This window comes from Salmo trutta, chromosome 10 (genome assembly GCF_901001165.1).
Source record: "Salmo trutta chromosome 10, fSalTru1.1, whole genome shotgun sequence".
Lineage (NCBI taxonomy): Eukaryota > Metazoa > Chordata > Actinopteri > Salmoniformes > Salmonidae > Salmo > Salmo trutta.
Window position 1 is genome coordinate 22,538,746 of NC_042966.1, and position 25,180 is coordinate 22,563,925.

The 25,180-nt window shown below is 46.0% G+C and overlaps 1 protein-coding gene across 5 annotated transcripts in view; it reads right to left on the reverse strand.

The window, feature by feature from the left end:
• Nucleotides 1-25,180, reverse strand: part of trrap (transformation/transcription domain-associated protein) — an 81,132-nt gene that overhangs the window by 3,842 nt on the left and 52,110 nt on the right. For all 5 annotated transcript variants that reach the window (XM_029764951.1, XM_029764947.1, XM_029764948.1 and 2 more), the window contains 13 exons: nucleotides 24,053-24,248; nucleotides 23,066-23,184; nucleotides 20,000-20,146; nucleotides 19,542-19,642; nucleotides 17,332-17,533; nucleotides 13,911-14,072; nucleotides 11,650-11,740; nucleotides 11,040-11,239; nucleotides 9,710-9,971; nucleotides 6,105-6,330; nucleotides 5,779-5,996; nucleotides 3,167-3,351; nucleotides 2,292-2,495 (listed from right to left, as the gene is read on the reverse strand). In XM_029764951.1, the coding sequence (XP_029620811.1) occupies nucleotides 2,292-2,495; nucleotides 3,167-3,351; nucleotides 5,779-5,996; nucleotides 6,105-6,330; nucleotides 9,710-9,971; nucleotides 11,040-11,239; nucleotides 11,650-11,740; nucleotides 13,911-14,072; nucleotides 17,332-17,533; nucleotides 19,542-19,642; nucleotides 20,000-20,146; nucleotides 23,066-23,184; nucleotides 24,053-24,248 (2,313 nt within the window). The remainder of the gene's footprint in view (nucleotides 1-2,291; nucleotides 2,496-3,166; nucleotides 3,352-5,778; nucleotides 5,997-6,104; nucleotides 6,331-9,709; nucleotides 9,972-11,039; nucleotides 11,240-11,649; nucleotides 11,741-13,910; nucleotides 14,073-17,331; nucleotides 17,534-19,541; nucleotides 19,643-19,999; nucleotides 20,147-23,065; nucleotides 23,185-24,052; nucleotides 24,249-25,180) is intronic.

Sequence of the window (25,180 nt, forward strand, 5' to 3'; positions counted from 1 at the left end):
CAAGGGGTCTGAAAACTTTCCGAATGCACTGTAGATTCCAGTCTGGATTCTACCGTGTACGATCACTAAGACAAGTCATGTATAAACATTCTCCTGAGGTATTCTCTATGGACATGTTACTCCTTTATAGAACCCATGGACAGGATACAGCTGCCTTCCAGTAAAGTGTGCGTGTGTTTAACTACAAAATGGCTGCTTTTATTGATCTGCCATAGACAGAGCACCAGAAAACAACATATCACCCCAAGCACATCCATAATCCCTCCATCACTCTCTCTGTCGAGTTAAGTATATACAGCAGGACTTTGTCTTTAAGCCTGCGTTTGTGTAAAGAGGGACCCGCATGATGTATGAAGAGCAAAGAGCATTCTGGGAAGATAAGCTGTTTATGGGAGAAAGTGAGTGTGCTTATGACAGCTTTATGGCAAACGCATTTCATTAGAGTTTTTTTTCCAGTCTCTCAAAGCTATGGCCTTGAGCCAACAGGGTTAGATGCTAGACCCCAGGAGGATCAGAGAAGCTCAGAGAGAAACTCCTCTGGCTCCGGACTGAGGCAGGGTCCTGAATAATAACACATTAACAGGTGACTGCTAATCCACTTTGACGCTGTATCAATAGACTGAGTCAACACAATACGAGGGAGGTGACATTACAATCCATACTCTGAGGATGGGGGCATGCAGAGGCCAAACCATCTCAATGCACTATGTTAGAAAAGTTGACTATTCTAGGGGTAAAATATGGGGTTATTGGGGTGTTTATTGGGGCTAGGCTAGTGGTTACACATGTCAGTAATGTCCTTGATGTGCTGGTGTCAGTGCGCGTGCGTGTGTGTAATCCTGCCTGTGTCTAATGGGATCTATGGCGTGGAACAGGCAGAGAGGGGGCTTAATGCGTCCGCTTAGCTGCCCAGTGGAACGCCTGTCAGCAGATCATAGAAGAGGAGAGGGGAAAGGAGAGGAGGCTGTCCGTCTGTTCCACACAATCATCTTCAATAATGACTTTCAGAGATATACTCTCTGCCCTCCGAAAGGACCGCGTGTGTGTGTGTGTACCACTGCTCTGGTGTGACACACACACTCTGGCTCTTTATATTGAATGGTCTCTGATAGCAGAGCAAAGAGTCGGAATAAGACTGACTGTCAAAACAGCATCGTCCCATAGAGGCTCACTGACTGACAGGGCTGCATTGATGTCATAGAGGGGAAGTCATGCATATTACCAGTCAGAGCGATGCTCATCTCTAATGAATCTAAGGGTCTAGGAGGAACATCTCCATACTGAATTAGTCTCCTAGACATGAATCCTCCTTTGACAGACTGCTTCAAATTCCCTTCGCCATGTGTCCTTGGCTGGGTTAGGTGTGTGTGCATGCTTTTATGAGTGTGAGTATGCGTTTATCTGTGTGTGTGTTAGGGTTGGGCGGTAAACCATATTTTACTATATACCGGGAGAAATGCACGGACCAGTTTTACTTTTTTGACTTTACCTTCCATAACGGTATTTCAATGTTTGGTTTGTAAAAATGTGATACGCAACTCCGGCGAATGTAATGTCCGTTTTTATAGTTAACGCTGTTTGCTACTCGAGTCGTCTTTCTTCCTCTCCTGCTGCATGGCATGCCCTGCCCCTGTCACTCAAAGAGAGCAGTTGCTCAATCACGGTATCTTCTAAATCAGAGAGGACTAGGCGAAGCATGAATGTTCGCTAGCTACATAAGGTAAGAAAACATGTAATGTAGCATCGAATTAGGGTCCCCTGGAAACACTGACCAACACTTTGCTTCCTACCCTCTCAATAATTCCTCCCTGGCTTATTAATTAGTTGTCATGTCAAAACAATGTATCAAGGTGCTGCCCACTATATATAAACTATAGTTTATCATTATATATCTATGACTCCAACAGCTCACCACTTAACTAGGCCTAGGTTTTCTGCCAATATCATGCAGCCCTGCGTGGCAGTGTGGAAATGAACACAAACATGCAAGAAATGCAGAAATTGATGAAAATGATTGTTGTTTGAAGTTGGATTGAACAGTATAAAACATTTAGAATGCATGTGTTGCCACCCTGGGGTCATGAACTACCCATAAAGCATATTCAGAACTCTTATTATTAAAAAACATTAAATACCATAAACATTTGAAAAATCATGATATGATATTTTGGCAATGTCACCCAGCCCTAGTGTGTGTGCATGCACGAGTCTGTGTGTGTATGTCCAGGTGTGTGTGTGTGTATGTCCAGGTGTGTGTGTGTGTGTGTGTGTGCTCGTCTCTCTCCCCCTACCTGTGCTATCTGCAGCATCTCAGGGTTGAGGCGGTTGAGGTGTAACATGAATTCAGCCAGGCCGATGAGAGACAGCTGGATGGTGAACATCTTTCTGAAGGTCCAGTAGTCTGTAGCGTTGGGGAAGGTGTGTAACGCCCACTCCCTCAGCATGCTGCGAGGTACCATGTTCCCCTGCACCTCCTTCAGAATGTCACGCAGCACCTGGTGGGGACAGGGGAGGTTAGTGTCAGAGTGTGTTCCAGACAGTACCCGGTGGCTGGCCAGTGTGCCACTGGACTGTACAGTAGCCAGGTGGTCATAGTGTATGTGTGTCTCCATGCGTGTGTTCTAGACAGTACCTGGTGGCTGGCCTGTGTTCCTCTAGCCTGTACAGTAGCCAGGCGGTCATAGTGTATGTGTGTCTCCATGCGTGTGTTCTAGACAGTACCTGGTGGCTGGCCTGTGTTCCTCTAGCCTGTACAGTAGCCAGGCGGTCATAGTGTATGTGTGTCTCCATGCGTGTGTTCTAGACAGTACCTGGTGGCTGGCCTGTGTTCCTCTAGCCTGTACAGTAGCCAGGCGGTCATAGTGTATGTGTGTCTCCATGCGTGTGTTCTAGACAGTACCTGGTGGCTGGCCTGTGTTCCTCTAGCCTGTACAGTAGCCAGGCGGTCATAGTGTATGTGTGTCTCCATGCGTGTGTTCTAGACAGTACCTGGTGGCTGGCCTGTGTTCCTCTAGCCTGTACAGTAGCCAGGCGGTCATAGTGTATGTGTGTCTCCATGCGTGTGTTCTAGACAGTACCTGGTGGCTGGCCTGTGTTCCTCTAGCCTGTACAGTAGCCAGGCGGTCATAGTGTATGTGTGTCTCCATGCGTATGTTCTAGACAGTACCTGGTGGCTGGCCTGTGTTCCTCTAGCCTGTACAGTAGCCAGGCGGTCGTAGTAGCGTGAGATGGGGTTGTCGTGCTCAATGCCTTTCTTGGCACAGCGTTGCTTATAGATCTCCACCAGAGACAGAGATGATGGGTTGTCCTCTACCAGACGCATCTGAGGAGACACAGCTACCACCCTGGGGACTGGAGAGATAGGAAGGGGGAGAGTAAGCACAATTTAATAACATGGTAAACTGATTACACACATCAATACACTGTATACAACCTAACCTTGGAGGACGAGAGAGGGAGAGAAAGCCACCTCAATACAACATTGCAATACTAAACATCTACATTTTCCAAGGCAAAACAAGCCATCTTCATTTCAATACACTGTGGAAAGTAAACTAGTACACCCAACACTGCACAACAGGTCTACATATCTAACCTAACATGTGGCAACACAAGAGGTTTAGGGCTCATGTGGGTCATAATGTAACACTAGTAGAGGTTCAGAGGACAGAACCTGGAATATAATCACACCCACGGAAACATTTACATAACATGGTAAACCACCAACTGAACACTACCATTTCACTTAGAGGGAATGAGTAGAGGGACCACAGAAGTCCACATTCCCTCTTAAACAACCCAATCAGTCGCTGAGAGGGAGAGTGGGCAAACATCTGGATGGAAAGAAAATTGTGTATACAATGGAATTGTGAGAGAGAGTGAGCGAGTCTCTCCCATCCCCCTCTAATGTATAACCCATCTACCTAATCAACACTGAGTGTACAAAACATTAAGAACACCTGCTCTTTCCATGACAGACTGACCAGGTGAAAGCTATGATCCCTTATTGTTGTCACTTGTTAGATCCACTTCAGTGTAGATAAAGGGGAGGACACAGGTTAAAGGATTTTTAAGCCTTGAGACATGGATTGTGTATGTGTGCCATTCAGATGGTGAATGGGCAAGACAAGTTTTGAGTGCTTTTGAACGGGGTATGGTAGTAGGTGCCAGGCACACCTGTTTGAGTGTATCGAGAACTGCACCGCTGCTGGGTTTTTCACACTCAACAGTTTCCCTTGTTTAACAAGAATGGTCCACCACCCAAAGGACATCCAGCCAACTTCACAACTGTGGGAAGCATTGGAGTCAACATGGGCCAGCATCCCTGTGGAATGCTTTTGACACCTTGTAGAGTCCATGCCCTGATGAATTGAGGCTGTTCTGAGAGGAAAAGGGGTTGTGCAACTAAATATTGGGAAGGTGTTGCTAATGTTTTGTACACTGAGTCGCTCCAAAGTCTCTCTCTTTAGATCAGAGCAGATGAGAGGAAAGACATGAGCCCTCTTATTCTATTTTGAAATGCACTTCTTTAGGTCATCAGACCAGAAGAATGTAGCCCCCTTATGAGGATGCCCTTGACCTCTGACCTGGAAGTGGTTCACCACAATACTGATAAGTCAATCACAGAAAGGCAATTTAGATTCAATCTCCCAGCCAGCCTCCCGTGGGAATAACCTTGCATCTTATTTCATTCACTCACTGACAGATTCTCTGCCCTGACACATGTCGACAATTCACCTCAATTTCATTTATCCCATTCCTCTCTCCTCTGCCATATTTTTCTTTAAAGAAAACCGCATGTACAGTACAGCTAAAGAGGTTGCTAGGATTTAAACATCACCCGCCTGCCTTATCGGACTGTATAGACATGCCCTTGGAAAAACAGTTTAGACTGAGCTACACTTGACATTTCTACTCGCTCCTTGAATTCTCTATTCCTGGGTTGAGAGCCCAAGATACACAGAGGAGATTTTAGACTGCCTGTCAAAAAAACTGACAAGAAGAAAATGAGAGAAACAGATATCACTCTACAGGTCTGTCTGGGCTATATGAAAGAGGAGAGAGACAGGAAGGGGAAGGAAAGACCAGACAGACCTGTAGAGTGATATATGAAAGAGGAGAGTCAGAGAGGAAAGGGAAGACCAGACAGACCTGTAGAGTGATATATGAAAGAGGAGAGAGAGAGGAAAGGGAAGGAAAGACCAGACAGACCTGTAGAGTGATATATGAAAGAGGAGAGTCAGAGAGGAAAGGAAAGACCAGACAGACCTGTAGAGTGATATATGAAAGAGGAGAGTCAGAGAGGAAAGGGAAGGAAAGACCAGACAGACCTGTAGAGTGATATATGAAAGAGGAGAGTCAGAGAGGAAAGGGAAGACCAGACAGACCTGTAGAGTGATATATGAAAGAGGAGAGAGAGAGGAAAGGGAAGGAAAGACCAGACAGACCTGTAGAGTGATATATGAAAGAGGAGAGTCAGAGAGGAAAGGAAAGACCAGACAGACCTGTAGAGTGATATATGAAAGAGGAGAGTCAGAGAGGAAAGGGAAGGAAAGACCAGACAGACCTGTAGAGTGATATATGAAAGAGGAGAGTCAGAGAGGAAAGGAAAGACCAGACAGACCTGTAGAGTGATATATGAAAGAGGAGAGTCAGAGAGGAAAGGGAAGACCAGACAGACGTAAAACAATAGTCCAGAGTTGTCCCAGGAATAATGTGTTTCTCTTGGTGGTCTGAGACTAGAGACGGTGGCGAGAGCTAGCCCAGTGTGTGTCATACCAGTAAAGAAGAGGTGTCTCTTGGTGGTCTCCTTCCTCTTCTCCAGACAGGGGTTGAGCAGCCTCAGTAGCTGCAGGACCCTCTCCTCCCTGCGAGACTCAGTCAGACAGGCATCGTTCATCACCAGGTAGGGGTAGATCTTCCCGTTGTGACCTCTGATGTAGAGACGTCGTGCTGCCGTGTTGTGTTTCTGGACTATCTCCACTCTGGGCATGAACCTGAAGGAAACGCACAGACACACAGTTGGTATCTGGTGGTAATGGATGTGTAACACTTGTGTGTGCGCGCGCTGTCTCTATATACACACACACGTGTACCCTCCTCACCGTGCGATCTTGATGTAATAGTGTGTGGGTTTGGGCATGAGGAACTCCCCAGGGATCTCCACCTCGGCGGTCTGGGCTGAGAAGTTGCTGAGGAAGCGGCACTTCTCCTCGATCAGGAAGAACTTGGGCAGCTGCTTGGTCTTGGCCTCCAGGATCTTGATCCACTTCTTGAGCTTAGAGATGAGGTTGTGGAGCTTCATGGAGCCAGGCACGCTGAAGTCAAAGTCTGCATGGAGACAGATGACCAGCAGGAGGTTATTATTAAGTGGAGGTAGACACTGTTAGATTAGAAGGAAGCCAACACCAAAGCCTAGATGGACAACTATGAAATTCAAAGTATGGGTTCAAATGGATTATCTATTAAGGGTCAAAGATAAATAAAAAATTGTTAGATTTCGACGGATGGATATAAGGCAATAAGATAAATGACCAATGACAGCAAAGCTGAGAGTGAAAAGAACCAATGCGTAAGAGGCAGAAATAAGCGTTTTCCACCCAGTCCCCCATGGAGCTAGTCTACTGATATAATCACAAGGGTTTACATTTCATATTCAAGTCACAACTGACATTGTGCATATTCTTGGGAGGGAGCGGTAGAACAAAAGGTGCAAGCAGAAGGGGAGCCACGGTGATGACCCCAGGACATCTTTATCAAGCAGGTACAAACCTGCTCCATTATTACAAGCCTGTTGTGCTCTGCTTGCTGTAATGAAACCATGAAAGTGTATCAGAGAATGAAAGGCCTTGCCATTTCAAACCCCTTTCTGAGTGAACTCTTACACTTCAAATAAACCTTTTAAAAAATCCAATGTTCCTTCGTAGCATCCATTTTACCTGCCTGCTGTTTGCTAGCCTAGGGGAAACGGTGAATTAGGCTAGTCTTGTTGAATTGCCAATGATTCAGCAGCATAAAAGTATATATAACCAACAAATAGAATACATGAACTGTGGCTGTCTTTATTTTACAAGAACTCATTACTGTCTCAATTGTTTTGTGAAGTAAAAAGGTAGGTAAAAATAAGAAATAATAAGAGAGTAGAAAAGAACACATTTTGACACATTGGAGCTTGGCCATATAGTAGAAACTGAGTCAGAGCCGCTGATCAGTCATCTCATGCTTCTGTGAACAACAAGCCCCCTTCTCTCTGATCCATAGTCTCCTAAAACAGCTACCTTCTCCCTGACTGGAGACTGGAACACTAGGAGGCATGTAACTCTCCCTCTTTCACTGCCCTCTCCCTCTTTGCTCTCTGCCCCCTCTCCATCTCCCCCCTCCCCTCATAACCAGAGAACCACAGTGGTCGGTGGTCCGTCTCTATAAATAGCCCCTAGACTTTAGCGCAGCAGCAGGAAGTCTCAGGTGAGTTATACTCAGTGGTTTGTTCAGCTATAGATGTAATGGCTGGATGACCACTGGTTGGCTGACTGGACCTCAGAGCCAATCAGTCTCATACAACAACAAACAGCGGTGCAGAAGGCTACTGGTGTGATTGTGTGTTGAACTGCTATATTTGTTATTGATAAAAATAGAAGATGTGTTGAGAGTCCGGTAGATTCAGTGCAGGGAGACTTATTCCTGTATGTTCACCTGCACAAACCATCAGACAAAATAAGACAATCCTATCAGCGTGTTTCTCATAGCCAAGTAAAATGTCCTTTTACAGAAAACAGTTACTTCAGTGTGAAAATTGTTTGAGAGCATTCACATGCCATGTGGCCAATGTACTGTAGTTTGAGAGCCTGACAGAGACAGGTGAAAACATTGCAGGTGAAAACATGCGCTGGCTGCTGTGAACAGCGAAGTTATTGAAAATATTTTTCCCAGGGTTCTGACAAGTAGAGCTTTGGAGTGAATCCATTTATAAAACAGTACCTCATGCAAAGAGCATTCCCCATAATTGGATTTGAATGCTGCCCCCCCCAGTCCCCTCTGACTAATGTTATGTGTGCGCACATAAACACAGATTTTCCGGCCCACAAACCCAGGGAAAGCGAGGGAGGGAGCGGGTAACGCGGCGAGGTTGGCTGCTCGGCAGCAGCAGAAGTGCGGGGCTGTAAACCCTGTTTGTTCCGCTCCGGAGGCTTGTCGGGTTTCTCTGCGGCGCTCGGTTGGCGTGGGCACAGCTGGGGAGCGACGGCCGGTCGCCTGGCAGGCACCCTGTGAGTCGGAGCTCCGGTGACGCCTGGCCGAGCCAACACAGCTGGCACCCAGTACCCACACATCTGGTAACATGAATGAATGCCACACGCTTCCCTTCTACCGCTTTCCATTTCTCTCAGGCTCGTGTTCCTAACTTTCAACTTCTCCATTACTCAATTATCTTTCCCTCTTTTGTATTTTATTTTCATTCTCTCGCTCTCTATTCTCTGGCCCTCTCTCCCTCTCCCTGCCCAGTCAACATGCAGTACCTTAGCCAGACACATTAGCTCAGCTAGCCTCTCCAGTCTGGTGGAGGGGAAAACAGAAGTGGAAAAGAGGGGGAACCGAGGGAGGCCAGGGAATGAGCAGCTCTGTGTGTGTGTGTACTCAGTCATACAGTGTTGAGAGGAGAGCCAGAGGAGAGGAGGGAGAGTTGTGTGGACACAGGGAAGGAGTTGGAGGTTGATGCAGAGTTTTCTAGTTTAAACCAGTGGCCAGGGAACTGAACTGTGGTTAAACCTGGCGGTTAATGTACTATTTCCAAAAAAGAAGAATTTGTTTTTTAGAAGCGTCTCTACGGGGGCCAGTCTGCACCTGTCTGTCTGTTGCATTCCTAAGTAGAATAGAAATAAATACTCAGAAGGATGAGTGTCTGTCTCATGGGTCGCTGACTAACATGCACAAATACATGCATACGAGAGATAAACGGACCGCTTCATGATTCAATTTAACGTCTGCATAACTGTTCAAGGTATTGTTATGAAAGCAGTATGTGGTTGGCTGATGATTTTAGTTACAACAGTTGCTGAGGTCAAATACAATGGCCACAATAATAAAAAAGGTCTGCCGTTTTTCAAATAGTTTCTCTTACTGCTATTAAACTTCCTTCAGTTTCAAATTGAACTCTCATTGGAGCTCCAGTAGCAGTAAGCACAGTTTTGTTCTTCTCCACATGCTGTGCCTGTATGTACCCAAATGACCGCTAAACAGGCCTGGAGGGCAAGTCGGTGGGTTGGATTAGCAGAGCTGTGTAATGCCTGTGTAATCAACACCCCAAACCAGCCCAACACACACACACACACACACACACACACACACACACACACACACACACACACACACGTCAGCCCTCCATTAAATCAAATCATCTGGTTCAGAAGCCCCAATTACGTTCCGGAACATCACTGTTCTGTTGTTTCTGCCTGGTGAAAAATAACCCTAACCTGCTGATGCACACAGCGTGGCTACATCTGGCAGCTTGGTTATGTCTGGCTATGGCTATAATGAGACGGAGCACTGCATAAGGAATAGGGGGTGATTTGAGATTTACCCCTAGACTCCTATGGGTCAACACTGTTGGTAAGATTCCAAAAGTGAGTTATATTTCTTAAATATAAAATCAATAACAGGGAAATAATTAACCTAGCAGAAGCGACAAACTACATGAGGTTAGAGCAGTGTGTACCTGTGGTGAACTGTCCCTTCATCTTCTGGAAGACCGGGTCCTGAGCGGTGGCCTGGGCTCGGCGGGCGAGCGACTCGGACGCCGCGCTGGAGAACATGGTGGAAACGTTGGAGACGTTCTCCAGCCCCACGCCAAAAGTGCTCACCAGCTTCTTGACGAAGTTCAGCGTGTGCGGCGTGATCTTGGCGTCCGACACGGCGCCGCTCTTCTCGAACGCCACCGAGTAGCACTTAAACAGACCCTGCTGGAGCTGTCTCAGGACCTGGACGGGAAGGAAGAGATTGATCATGAACATGTTTAATACACTGTGACCCTAAAAATGCCACCCATAAGCTCACCATACTCCCTTAATCCGCCAACCCTCCCTCCTTTTCCAATAGTTCCCCCCTACTGAAAACTCCTCTCCCCAGGCAGGAGCATCCAGGTGAGGTTGTTCCCATGGCATTCCTCTGTCCAGGTTTAACCAATGGAACGGACTGCAGCGCTGCGCCTTCTGTGAGCCCCTCGAGCGCAGACACTACTACCCCCCTCTCCCACGCAGCATGGCTAAAGCACTTTGCAGCACCGCCGAGTTGCATTTGGAAGCTTGTGTTATGTCAGCTCTCTCCCGGTTTATTGAAACCTTGACTGACATTTCTATAGGGGGGTAGGATATAGTGTTGTAGATGAGGGAGTGATTCCAGAAAGGGTTTTAAAAAAAGAGTTAATCCTGTGTAAATGTTGCGTTCACTGACAGTCATTTCCATTTTCTAATCTGCAAGCTCGCCGTGTTGGAGGTTGGATGGAAAAGTCGCAGTTTAGCTTCATCATGTCAGAAACATGACAGAGCCCTTCCTTCAACAGGGCTTTAGACTACTCAGGTAGAGAGGAGCACCGGACTGAACAGATGTGCCTAATGTTAGTGGTGGAAAAGAGGATGACAGATGAGTGCCTGGGTGTGTAGGAGGACAGGAAGTGAGCAGCTCTGTGTGTGTGTGTACTCAGTCATACAGTGTTGAGAGGAGAGCCAGAGGAGAGGAGGGAGAGTTGTGTGGACACAGGGAAGAAGTTGGAGGTTGATGCAGAGTTTTGTAGTTTAAACCAGTGGCCAGGGAACTGAACTGTGGTTAAACCTGGCGGTTAATGTACTATTTCCAAAAAATAAGAATTGGTTTAGAAATGTCTCTACGGGGGCCAGTCTGCACTGGTCTTTCCGTTGCATTTCTGAGTAGAATATAAATAAATACTCAGGAGGATGACGGTTCATGGGTCGCTGACTAACACAGTCCTCTAACACACACACACACACCCCCTCACCACCATCCCAGGTGACCAGGTGCCCCTGTCTCACCTCTTCATGCCAGTTCTCTCTGAACCAGACCATCTGGTCCACAATGCCCTCCAGAGAGGAGAGCAGGGTGGGGTGCAGCTCTCTCTGCATGTGCATGATCCTGCTGCAGCGCCACATAGGGGCCGTGGCCCTGATGGGGCCCGGGTCTGACGCCGAGTGGGTCTGGGCCCCCACCGAACTGGGCTGCTGCTGGCCCGAGTCTAGAGAGGAGAGGAGGAAGAGGTGGGGAGAGAGAATAACGAGGTTTGAAGACAGTGGAGGCAGAATCGAGGGGTAGTGATGTGAGAAAGATGAGGAGAGAGAAGAGAAAAGGAGAGAGTGTAGATAAAAGAAAAGGCGTTAGGAGGCAAAAAGACATTGATGAGTTCTAAAATGCACTTCAAAGCCTGCAAAACAAAGTCATAGCTTTGTTTGATAAACACTTTCCTTTAAGAAGTCAGTGAGCTAGAACACTCCTGTATCTACAAGGTGAATACATAAACACCCTACTCAACAGTAGCACTGCTTTTAAGTAGTAGCACTGCACAGTCATACCCTTCGTGTCCAAAAGGGGACATAACATCACCTTTAATGTTCAAACCATGGTGAAATCGGCACGCACACGACTTACCGCTCTTGTAGCGTTCCCTCTGCTCTATCTTGAGCGTCAGGTAGAGGGTGCGGATGGGGAAGTAGACTGCCTGGGGGTACACTCGTCCCACCTAGCAGACGGGGGACGGGGGGGGTCAGATTACCATTCAAAGAAGTAGCTACCCTCAGAGATCTCACTGCACACAGGAGAGGAGTGTACGCTGTAGAGAATCCCAAAGAATATCAAACATTGATACCCTGCAAGCAGCTCTGTAATGGAGATGGAGTTATGATATGAAACCCTGGAGGGTATTTCAGGTTCCAACAACTCTGTGGCTAAATTTAGAGGGTTGCCTTGGCCTAGACTGCTAGAGACTGACCTAAGTTCAGCGGCATTACATTTTTCCACAAACTAAGTATAAACTCCATAATCTACATTTCTACAGATGTCATCAAGACGCCTCAGAAAACCAAACCAGATTTGACACAAACACTCCAGAGAATGAACAGGATGGATGTAAGAGTTTGACAGGTGGACGGCCATAGGTGTGAGCTCAGCACCTTTCGTTAGGTGGGAGATAGAACGGCGATCAACTCAACACACAGGAGTTATGCACAGTGACAGTGAGGCCTTGATGACAGAGACAACAAGGTGGTTGAGCCCAGACCACAGCTCCTCTCAGGCCCCATTAGACTGACACCCTACACCCCTGTTCCCCTACCCTGCTGACGGAGGAGTAACCTGTAGGTGTAAAGCGACACCTCGCTAACCCTGGCTCAGCCTCCCATTAACAGCACAGAGGAGCACAGAGGGAGGGCTATGCTGGGTGATGGAGAGGAGGATGGAGGGGGGTGGAGGGATGGATAGATAAGTGGCAGCTTAGCAGGGCATTAAAGATGAGGCAGAAGGAGAGAAAGGAGGAGGAGCGTAAGGAGAGATCAGGCTCTTAATGGGAGATGAAGGATGTTATATTTTGGAGGGGGATTAGACTGTTAACGCTGTGATTCATCTCTCCTCTGCCCCTCAGGGTTAACCTTCATTAATATTTCACTGTCTGTTTTTAAAGCATCCCGCCGCGTGGCCGCCGCCCACAACACTAAATTATTCAGCGTCGCTAAGATAAAGGCTTCCATCCATTAAAAGGTGCTTTCCTGCTTTTCTCTTTTACAGACAGTCAACCTTTTACCCTTCACTCATCATATGGTGAGGAGGAAGACAGACGGGCGACAAAATGCTTCACCCATCCATTCCCCAAATACCAAACTGCAAAAGCCATTCATAAATCTCTCCATGATCTCTCCATTACCTTAATAGGTTACAAAAAGGTCGAGAAAGCCTGATTTAATATCTAAACAAACCATATTTATATCCCATTAAGCACATGATGTGGGCTTGACTGACTAGCCTTAGAATAGTGTGCTTCCACTTCACGTGAGAGCTTATCTTTAAATCTCTTGGCTCCCTCTTCTCCCACCCTCGCTGTCTCTTCTCTCCCATTTCCCGCTCTACTGGGTGGATAAGGGGTGTTTGATGTAGCCAAATGCTCTTTGAAGTTCCCACCTCTCAATTGCTCGGAAATAATACTCCATTAACGGAAGGCAAATTAGTCCCTTACTTTATTTGTCAGCTCTGTTCCTGCACTGCGGATGAGTTTGATATTAACTTAATATTCATTCCTTCAATAAATAATTGAAAAGGGCTCACTGAAGAAAGGGGAAGCCAATACATGAGAGGAATCTGAATGGTTAATTTGATAAATAGAAAGTGCTGGAGAGAGGCCACTCTGGCACTGAGTGCTGTTCATCCATCTCGATTAGGCTGACGTGCCTGCACACTAATGCACACAGACACACCCCTGTCCACTCAGAGCTTACAGACGGACAGATGCAAGGCCAGATACAGACGGGGAAACATTTACATTTAGGAGAGGAGGATAGGAGGGCTGAGTGCTTGTAGTACAGAAAGGTCCTTAGCTTGTCCGTCCCTGGTACAGGAAAGTTGAGAAACAAAATAAAAAACAAGGACCAAGGCACTTTTTATAGAATTAAAATGTATGAAGAGTGCCTTAGTGCTCCTTGTTTTTTATTGACCAATCAGCACCAATCTAATAAGACCTATAGAGCAGCAATGCTTCCCTTCCTTTTTTCTACTGTAGAATTCTAACGGGCTGCGCTGTAGACAGATGTGCTTATTCTATGGATGGGAGGTGGGTACAGGTGTAGAATTACATATTAGAACTTCATTGAATAGGATCTCTGTGGGTACAGATGTGCTGTAGGTACACAGGTTGACCGACGTACCTGGCTGATCAGGTTGAGCAGGGGTTTGCCCTCTGACCCCACCAGGCAGGTCAGGAGCTGTGGTATCCATGCCAACCACTGGATGGGCGGCACCCCGATGCAGTACTTGTCCACAGCATCCGCCAGGGTGTTCTTGTCATCAAAGCTCAGCAGCCACAGCACCTGGGAAAGAGAACAATGACACCGTTAGAGGGAGGTTGCTGGCGAGCTCAGGCAGTATGGACACAAATTACATCAACATTTCAAATGGTGACTAAAGGGCTTAATTGCCTGTAATATCGTCAGCAGACCATCTCTGGAGCTCAGATCAGTGGCACACATGAACAGTGAGAGGGAGGTTGCTTTCCTGGCAAGCTCTAGCCGCTTTGAGAAGGGGAGGAGTGGGTCACAGAGCAGGTGAACTCCCTCCTGGGGGGGCTGTTGATGGAGACATTAACCCCCCCCACCCCCTATCAGCCAGCCAGCTAGGCCACACAGCTTGTGTATAATTACTGATAATCACTGGACATCTCTGCTCATCCATCAGGCTCTAAACGCTGCCAGGACCAGACCCAAGGTGTGTCCCAAATGGAAAGCTATTCCCTATATAGTGTACTACTTTTGAAAAGTAGTGCACTATATAAGGGAGCCATTTGGGACATAGCCCCAGTTACCGAGCCACGGCCAGCCATCTCCTCTCTCCACACAATAGCAAGGGCAACAGACCCCCACCCCCCCATCTCTTTGTGTGAGAGTGCACTGTTTAATGTCCTCCCTCCAGAAACACCAGCCCAGAGGAAATGGAAGCTAATGGCCCTGATTATTTCTGTAAGAGCTGATTATAGTACTTGTGTGACGGCCAATATTCACAGCTAATACTGGAGAGGGAGAGACTTTTGTCCCGTTTCTCATTTTTACAACAGGTGAAAGAGTCAGGGGATCGTCATGTTAATGATGCCCTACTGCCCATTTAGTGTTTTCTACGCTGCTGTCCAATGTCCACCATCACACAAGATCCAATTACAGCATCTTACCTGGACATATTTCTACAACACAGAGCAGAAGATTCAGCACCCCCCTGCAATAGCTTTGCTGTAGGACTATTAGCTACAACTGTCCATCGCCATTTCTGGTACCACAGTCAGCTAGGTCATGACCTCCAGAGAGCGCATCAAAGGATCAGAGTGTGTACTACTGATTGGTCTGGTCTGGTTGTTGGTGAGGGTCAGTCTAAGCATGGTAACAGGGGCTGGTTAGATTGGAGTGACAGGGGAGCCATTCATCTCTTAAAGAAAGTGGCGCAACCTCAAGTCACTGTAGAAAGACAAGGGGTGGCTGGGGGGGATTGGGGTGGCTGGTGAACTTGTATTCAGCCATTTTAGAGTGCAGCATGAGATTGACCCTCTAGAGCAGTGTTCCCCAACTGGCATACCAATATTACACCTTCCTAATATTGAGTTGCACCCCCCCTTTATCTACACTGATTAAAGTGGATAAGTGACATTGATAAGGGATCATAGCTTCAATATGTATTCACCTGGTCAGTCTGTTATGGAAAGAGCAGGTTTCCTTAATGTTTTGTACACTCAGTGTGTGCATACACATATACATACATAGAACAAAAATAAACACAACATGTAAAGGGTAGGCAACACATCTTCCACCCTGATCCTCAACACAGGACCCCCTCAGGGGTGTGTGCTTAGTCCCCTCCTGTACTCCGTGTTTACCCACAACTGCGTGGCCAAGAAAGACTCCAACACCATCATTAAGTTTGTTGACAACAGACAACGATGGGACGGCCAATAAGGAGGTCAGAGACCTGGCCGTGTGGTGCCAGGACAACCACCTCTCCCTCAATGTGAGCAAGACAAAGGAGCTGATCGTGGACTACAGGAAAAGGAGGGCAGAACACACCCCCACTCACATCAACGGGGCTGTAGTGGGTCGAGAGCTTCAAGTTCCTTGGTGTCCACCTCATCAACAAACTATCATGGTCCAAACACAAGACAGTTGTGAAGAGGGCACGGCAATGCCTATTCCCCCTCAGGAGACAGAATGTGGCATGGGCATCCTCAAAAAAGTTCTACAGCGCCACCACCGACAGCATCCTGACCGGTTGCATCACCTCCCGGTATGGCAACTGCTCAGCATCCCATCATAACGCACTACAGAGGGTAGTGCGTAGGGCCCAGTACATCACTGGGGCCAAGCTTCCTGCCAGCTATAATAGGCCACATGGTGGCAGTGGAGTTATGGCATGTGCAGGCATAAGCTACGGAAAATGAACACAATTGCATTTTTTCTATGGCAATTTGAATGCACAGAGATACCGTGATGAGATCCTGAGGCCCATTGTCGTGCCATTCATCCGCCGCCATCACCTCATGTTTCAGCATTATGATGCACGGTCCCATGTCACAAGGATCTGTACACAATTCCTGGGAGCTGTAAATGTCCCAGTTCTTCCACGGCTTGCATACTCAGACGTCACCTATTGAGCATGTTTGGGATGCTCTGGATCGACGTATATGACATGTTCCAGTTCCCACCAATATCCAGCAACATCGCACAGCCATTGAAAAGGAGTGGGACAACATTCCAAAATCAACAGCCTGTTCAACTCTATGTAAAGGAAGTATGTCACACTGCATGAGGTAAATGGTGTTCACAGCAGATACTGCCTGGTTTTCTGATCCACGCCACACTTTTGTTTTTTTTAAGGCATCTGTGATCATTCCCAGTCATGTGAAATCCATATATTAGGGCCTAATGAATTCATTTCAAATGACTGACTTCTGAATATTAAAATTGTTGCATGTTGGGGGGCAAATCAGCTCGAAGTTCCAAAATATTCCCACGCATAATAAAGAGATATGTGATCATACATAAATGTATGCAAGGTCTGAAATTATTACGGTTTAGTCAAATATTATCTGTTTCGGCTTCTGGCAGTCAATTTGCAGTCTACAAATTATCCCTAGAGAAAAGGAGACTATAGTAGTGATTGGTGGTGAAGAATAGATGCCGTTTCTTTGACACAGGTGCGCCACGCAAACAATCAGAAAGAGAAAGTGCTTTCCCTAAATACTCCATTTCGAGAACCTAGTTACAGCCCGGTGGAGTCTAAATTATGTCTAAATGAAAATAACTCTACACACTGAAAACCATTTGTGGGTTTAACTTCACAAGTGCTTTCCTGTTCATCCGTGTGTGAGACCTTCACAGGTGAAGTTGCAAGGCAAGCAAATAAACGTACCTCTAGCCTTTTCACCATTTGTGATCCATAATATTAGCAGTTGCTTACGCCGAATGATGACATGCTAGAGCCATGTCCTTCACAGAAGCTGGAAAGTTATTAGTAGCTGTTCTTCATGAGGCATAGAACTCCAGCTCATCTATATGTGCTTGGATCACACATGCAGAACTCCATCTAACCCACCTTGGCTAGGTACTTGCGTGACTTGCTCTCGTTCTGATGTCGGCAGGCGTGCAAGTAACAGGTGAGGGCGGAGACACCCAGGTGCAGCTGGCGCTCCTTAACAAAGATGTTCTCCAGGTAGTCCCCCCACATGGCCCAGGCCTTCACCAGGACATCATGCATCTGGACCGCTGCCGAGAACGCCTTGTTGGCCTCCTCTGACCTGGAGAGGGGGAGTAATGAAGAGAGAGTAAGGGAGAAGGGAGGATAGAGGAGAAAGAGAGGGGGAAATGGGAAGATGGGGATATGGAGAGGAAGAGAGAATAGAGGGGATGAAGGATGGAGAGAAATGGAGATTGGGAAAGGGTAGAGTACAAAAGAGAGCGAGGATAGCGTTAAAATGATATTTGGAATATGTATATCAATAGCCATCATTTTTAAACTTCCCCTCATCGACAAGGCTCTCCTCCCATTATTACGGCTAGTGTCAGAAAGTAGCATGACTATGTCAGTGAAGGTCTAGAGCGTTTAATGTTGTGGAGTATGTCAGAGCCAGCCTCACAGTATTACACAGAGCTGATCAATGAGCTTTAATAACAGTGACATTGCAGCTTAACAGCATTGCAACATTTCATCAACGTCACAAAGCAGGTAATGGCTCTGTATACTGGAATAAACTTCAACCCAGAAGAGAATTCTTGATCCTGCTTTCAGAATCTGGAACTCACGGCTCAAGTGTTCAGCTCAAGTTAATAGCTTAAAATACCAAGAAGAGCGAGTGAGACAGACAGGTCTCTGCCAGGTTCCACCCTATGTTTGAATGTTGTTTATGCTGATGGTGAAGAATATGTCCAGCCATCAACTGCTTTCAATGCATCCTCGTCCCCCCTAAAGCATAAAACATTTGAATAATTTTACAACCAATTCAGGACTTGATTAAGGAATAAGGGGCAAGGCACCCCATAAAAAATAAACATCTGCCCCTCAGTCAAAATAAAAAAACACTTGTCGGTAAACAAAACAAGAGCTCAACAGGACTTAGTCAAACAACCTTTCCCCCACCATTTTGGGAGAGGTTTCAAACAGAGAGGAGTAAGCACACCTACTTTAAAATGGCTCGCGGGCCAATCAATTACAAAGGGTTACTATAACAACCTATTTGGCATTGCGATAAAGGAACATGGAGGCTGATTGCTGTGGGAGTCTAAGCCAGGCCCCTCCAGACATACTTTATGTGCTCGTCACATTGGCCGTGTCAAAGTACATAAACAGTTTCTCCTCAGCGGGAGTGGAGCAGAGGGGGAGAAACGCCCAGAGTGTCAAGTCATATAGAGATACACCACTTAACTGTACGCCCCAAAAGTCTACCCCAGGTCCAAACCCCAGGCCCAATGCTGTTCATACTCCCGCGGAGTGAGTGTGTGTGTGTTCGTAATGACTGCGTTGGGTCCCTACTGCTGAGGTTAGGCTAAGTTCTGCTGATACCAGAGATTCCAGTAAATTGCCAGCGAGTTAATTATTCGGGCGCGGATATTTAATAAGCTATCCCCCATTTTTATTTCACCCCCGCGGGGAGCCGTCATCATGTCAAGGCTGATGAGGAGAGTGGGCACTGAAGGGTGAGGGGGAAAGAGGGTTGTGTGTGGGTGTGTGATTTGGGAAGGGCATAGAGGGTTGTGTGTGTGCGTGCATGTTTATTTGTGTGTGTGATTGGGACGGGAACAGAGGCGTGTGTGTGTTTGCTCTGCAGGCACCCCCTGCAGTGAGAACGTAGTGTAGACAGAGGCGTGTGTGTGTTTGCTCTGCAGGCACCCCCTGCAGTGAGAACGTAGTGTAGACACAGGCGTGTGTGTGTTTGCTCTGCAGGCACCCCCTGCAGTGAGAACGTGGTGTAGACACAGGCGTGTGTTGATGACACGGGTAGAAATAAGAGTCTGAGATTAGAACCTGAGTCTGTCACCAAGTCAACCTGAAGAGCTCATACTCAGACACTCATACACAGACACTCCTACTCAGACACTCCTACTCAGACACTCCTACTCAGACACTCCTCCTCAGACACTCCTACTCAGACACTCCTACTCAGACACTCCTACTCAGACACTCCTACTCAGACACTCCTACTCAGACACTCCTACTCAGACACTCCTACTCAGACACTCCTACTCAGACACTCCTACTCAGACACTCCTACTCAGCCATCACTTGTAAGTGTCTCGATGAGCACATACTTGTTGATCTGAGCCAGGAACATGCCTTTGAGAGCGTAGAACTCAGCTGTCATCTCCTTGGTGAAGTACTTCAGGTTGGTCGACTCTATCACCTCCAGACCCTGCAGGGGAAGATGAAAACAACTTTGTTCACCAAATATACTCAGTCACTATTTAGAAAGAGAATTTCAATAAGTGTTCTCTCATCATTTAAGATCATGTATTTAAAAAGGCATTGAAGTGAAGTCTTCAATGGGGGGAAAAAAACTTCAGACAGGGGAACATTTATCAGATAAAAAAAGGTCATATCATCATCACTAAAAAAAATACTTCATGTAATAATATATTCCATTCAGCAGATGCTTTTATCCAAAGCGACTTAGTCATGCACACATGTACAAACATGTGGTCCCGGGGATTGAACCCTCTACGCCGGCGTCATGCTTTACCAACTGAGCTACAAATGACGACTTCCTCACCTGCATACACTCGTTCTTGCCCATGACCCCAGCCAGCTGCAGGTAACATTTGACCTGCTGGCGGATCTTCTGGAAGCAGTCTATGATGGGCACCGTGGGGATGGTGTGGATACGACTCAGGATGTCCAGAGACACGTTCACAAGACCCTGAGGGGAAACACACACAGGTTAACATCATAACATTAAAAATAGTAATAACATTATAATACAGTGCCTTCAGTAAGTATTGACACCCCTTGACTTTATCCACAGTGTTACTAAGTGGGATTAAAAATCTATTTAATTGTAATTTTTGGTCATCGATCTACACGCAATACTCCAGTGTCAAAGTGGAAGGAAATGTTGAATATTGATTAGATAGGTATTCAACCCCAATACATGTCAGAATCAACTTTGGCAGCAATTACAGCTGTGAGTCTTTCTGGGTAAGTCTAAGAGCTTTGCACACCTGGATTGTACAATATTTGCACATTATTCTCTCTTTTAAAACTCTTCAAGCTCTCAAGTTGGTTATTGATCATTGCTAGACAGCCATTTTCAAGTCTTGTCATATATTGTCAAGTTGATTTAAGTCAACTGTAACTAGGCCACTCAGGAACAGTCAATGTCATCTTGGTTTATGTTATTGTCCTGCTGAAAGGTGAATTTGTCTCCCAGTGTTTGTTGGAAAGCAGACCAGGTTTTCCTCTGGGATTTTGGCTGTATTCCATTTCTTTTTATCCTAAAAACTCCTTTCAAACAAGCCTAAAAATATGAATAGTGGTACTCAGTGAAGTGTTGCGTTGGATTTGCCTCAAACAATGCTTTGTATTCAGCATAAAAAGTATGCAGTACTACTTACGTGCCTTGTTGCAAACAGGATGCATGTTTTGAAATATTTTTTATTCAGTACAGGCTTCCTTTTCACTCTGTCATTTAAGTTAGTATTGTGGAGTAACTACAATGTTGATCCATCCTCAGTTCACATCATAGCCATTGTAATATTTTTAAAAATCACCATTGGACTCGTGGTTTTCTTCCTATCCGGCACCGGAGTTTGGAAAGATGCCTTTATCTTTGTAGTGACTGGGTGTGATACACCATCTAAAGCCTGATTATTAACTTCACCATGCTCCAAGGGAAATTCAAATGTCTTTATTTTTTACATATTTACCAATCGGCGCCCTTCTTGAAAGGCATTGGAAAATCTCCCTGGTCTTTGTTGTGAAATCTGTGCTTAAAATTCATGACTCGATTGAGGGACCTTACAGATAATTGGTCTGTAAGGTCCCTCAAAAATAATGATAACCACTATTATTGAACACAGAATTAGGGCTGGGCTATATGGCCTAAAAACCATAGCTACATTTTTTTTTAAACTTATGGGGAATTCACAATATACTATGTGTACAAAACATTAGGAACACCAGCACTTTCCATGACAGACTGACCAGGTGAATCCAGGTGAAAGCTATGATCTCTTATTGATGGCACTTGTTAAATCCACTTCAGCGTAGATGAAGGGGAAGAGACAGGTTACAGAAGGATTTTTAAGCCTTGAGACAGGTATTGTGTGTGTGCCATTCAGAGGTTGAGTGAGCAAGACAAAAGATGTAAGTGCCTTTGAACGGGGTATGGTAGAGTCATGAACTGCAACGCTGCTGGGTTTTTCACGCAAAACAGTTTCCCATGTGTGTCAAGAATGGTCCACCACCCAAAGGACATCCAGCCAACTTGACAACTGTGGGAAGCATTGGAGTCAACATGGGCCAGCATCCCTGTGGAACGCTTGACACCTTGTAGAGTCTATGTCCAGACAAATTGAGGCTGTTCGAGGGCAAAAGGGGGTGCAACTCAATATTTGGAATGTATTCATGTTTTCTACATTCAGGGTTACCCTCAACTTTTTTCCTTTTTTAAAAATCTCTGAATAAGCTTTGTATGTACAATTAAAAGGTCACTACACCACATTTAAAGAAGTCAGGAATAATCTAATGAATTCAGGGCTTCTAAAATGATACCAAGGCTAAATATAAGCCTTCCACAACCATAAGACTAATAATTTAATGGAAATAGTTTTACCTGCTTTATTTTGCAAAAATCACTTCAGTCTTTCAAGTCTATGAAAATTGTTTTTTTTTTTATGTAAATGTAACAAGAACCATGCACATCCACCAATAATGACCAACAATTAACAGGTCTCATTAACAATCTCTCAAGCCCACATGCTAGTGAGTAAGCCAGTTAAAATGTCAAGTCGAGCCAACTTTGATCTATTTGCTTGCTAACAAGGTAGAAGAGTTGACCTGTTATGAACACACTCTCGTCCATCTCCAACTGGTTGAACAACTGGAAATCAAGTGTCCTACCTGGAGAAAAATAAGCCTACTTCTCAGAATGAGAACGATATGACAATTCCATAGAAAAAGTTGCTATGCTCATTGCACAATTATAAAACACAAACTAGACAGCACATAAGTCTGTGGCTAAAATGCTGCTAGAGGTACGTGGTACTGCAATGCCATGCGTGACTGAAACTGAGCATTCATTTTCCACAATGATTTTGACTCCTGAACTTATTTAGGCTTGCTATAACAAAGGGCTTCAATACTTTGACTCAAGACGTTTCAGCTTTTCATTTAATTCATTTGTAATACAAAATCTAAAAACAGAATTCTACTTTGACATTTGTCACTGTCACTCAGTGACAAAATCTCTAAATTCAGGCTGTAACAACAAAATGTGGAAAAAGTAAAGTGGTGTAAATACTTGGAAGGCACTGTATGTGCCATTTAGTAGACGCTTTTATCCAAAGCTCATGGATGCATACATTTTTTTGTATGGGTGGCCCGGGGGAATTGAACCCACGATCCTTGGCATTGCAAGCACCATGCTCTACCAACTGAGCCACACAGGAGTTGAAAACAATTCAATTCATAAATTGGAAAATCTTCAAAAGAATGGGAAATTTCATTTTCAATGCTCTAATCTAATTTCATTTCCAGAATTGACAACTGAAATGAAATCCAACCCTGGTGAACACGTAATCTTGGCAGATAGTGATTTATCACACAGTGGGCGTGGTACCTGTTTGCGTCCTATCTTGCCATATTGGATGATGGCAGAGGCGGAGGCGTGTACCCCCAGCATGGCATTGCTGGTGTTGGGGTCGTGCTGCGTGTTGGTCTCATACGCCGTCACGATGGCTGGGATAGGAAGGAGGAGAACAAGATGTCACTACAGTCCAGTCAGTGTAGAGAGTAGAGGGAGCTCCATATTATTGAGCTTGACTATGAAACAAAGTTAATTTGGATGAAAGCATTAGTTACATTTCTAAGGATGAATATCAAAGACAAAGTTGTCTCATGTTCTCTCGAGTTTTGTAGTTACACCAATCATCATAGCTGTAGTAGTTTCATAGCAGCACGAAAGCTGCCACAGACAATATCTTTTTCAGGATGCTGAGTCTGAATGGTTTCAAAGTCACTGCAGGACAATGCCCGGCTCCACAGCGTGTGTCATGTTGTAGAGGACACAGACGACAATGAGACCAGATTTTTAATTCACTCAACTCTCCCTTTATTTACCATCTCTTTTCATGTCTTCTCATCTTCTACCTCCAATTTGTTCCATCTTTCCCCTCTTCTTTGTTTTTTGTACTGTTCTTTCCTTCCTCTTGTCCTTTTCATATCCACTCCTACTTCCTCCCCCTCTTTGCCACAGAGTTTCATCTCTTCTTATCTCCAGCTCTTTCCCTCCCTCCAACTTAGTCTGTGCTGTCATGCAGTCCCTTTGCAGTCTCTCTGCATTGCTTTTCCCCCCCTCTACCTCTCTTTTTCCCACTCCCTGTCTGTCTCTGCCTCTTCTCTCTCTCCCCCTCTTCTGTGTCTGTCTGTGTGTGTGTGTGTGTGTGTGTGTGTGTGTGTCTGTGTGTCTGTGTGTGTGTGGTGCAGAGTAAACAAGTCATTTAGAGAGCTGACATTTGGGAAGGTAGAGAGAGCCTGAGGGGTTCAGCTCACTATGGCCTTTTCGAGACGTCCCCATTGTGAAAAGCAATAGGTGTGTGAGTCCTACCCTGGTAGTGGTGCTGCCTCCACATGAAGATGCTGCTCCAGTGGGAGAGGTCGTCAGAGACGATGGGCAGCCTGTTCCTCCAGGTCTTCACCACAGTCTTCATGTCGTGGAGGCTGGTGTTACGACCCAGGTTAGCTGGCTGCAGTCCAGCGTTGATCTGGGCCGCCTCCTGGAGCTCGATGATCTGCTGGGCAGCCTGGTAGGGGAGGAGAGGGGTGGGAAAGTTTAAGGGTTTTGAGAGAATGGAGGAATGGAGAGCGAGAAGGGGAGGAGATGAAGAAAGAATGTGTGGAGAACAGTGGTGACAGGAAATGATTAGGAGACATAGTGCGAGATAGAGAGACGGGGTAAACAGAGAAAGAGAAGGGTACAGAAGACGGAGGGATGGAGATAAATAAAAAAATAAAAAGTGATGAGACTTGGCGGTGTGTTTCTGTTCTTTCTCTATGACAGAAAAGGCAGGGTGTCCAGGCCAATTCCAAAGCCATTAGCCCACTGTGTTACAGGCTTATGAAAAACCTTCTCTGAAATGAGGTCCGAAAAGCAAACACCTGATAGTTGATAAGAAACTCTGATCCATCTATTTACCTTCAGGGACAGAACATCATATCAAGGCTAGGGCTGGTGGCAGGGACAGAACATCATTAAGGCTAGGGCTGGTGGCAGGGACAGAACACCATATTAAGGCTAGGGCTGGTGGCAGGGACAGAACATCATATTAAGGCTAGGGCTGGTGGCAGGGACAGAACACCATATTAAGGCTAGGGCTGGTGGCAGGGACAGAACATCATATTAAGGCTAGGGCTGGTGGCAGGGACAGAACATCATATTAAGGCTAGGGCTGGTGGCAGGGACAGAACATCATATTAAGGCTAGGGCTGGTGGCAGGGACAGAACACCATATTAAGGCTAGGGCTGGTGGCAGGGACAGAACACCATATTAAGGCTAGGGCTGGTGGCAGGGACAGAACATCATATTAAGGCTAGGGCTGGTGGCAGGGACAGAACATCATTAAGGCTAGGGCTGGTGGCAGGGACAGAACACCCTATTAAGGCTACGGCTGGTGGCAGGGACAGAACATCATTAAGGCTAGGGCTGGTGGCAGGGACAGAACATCATATTAAGGC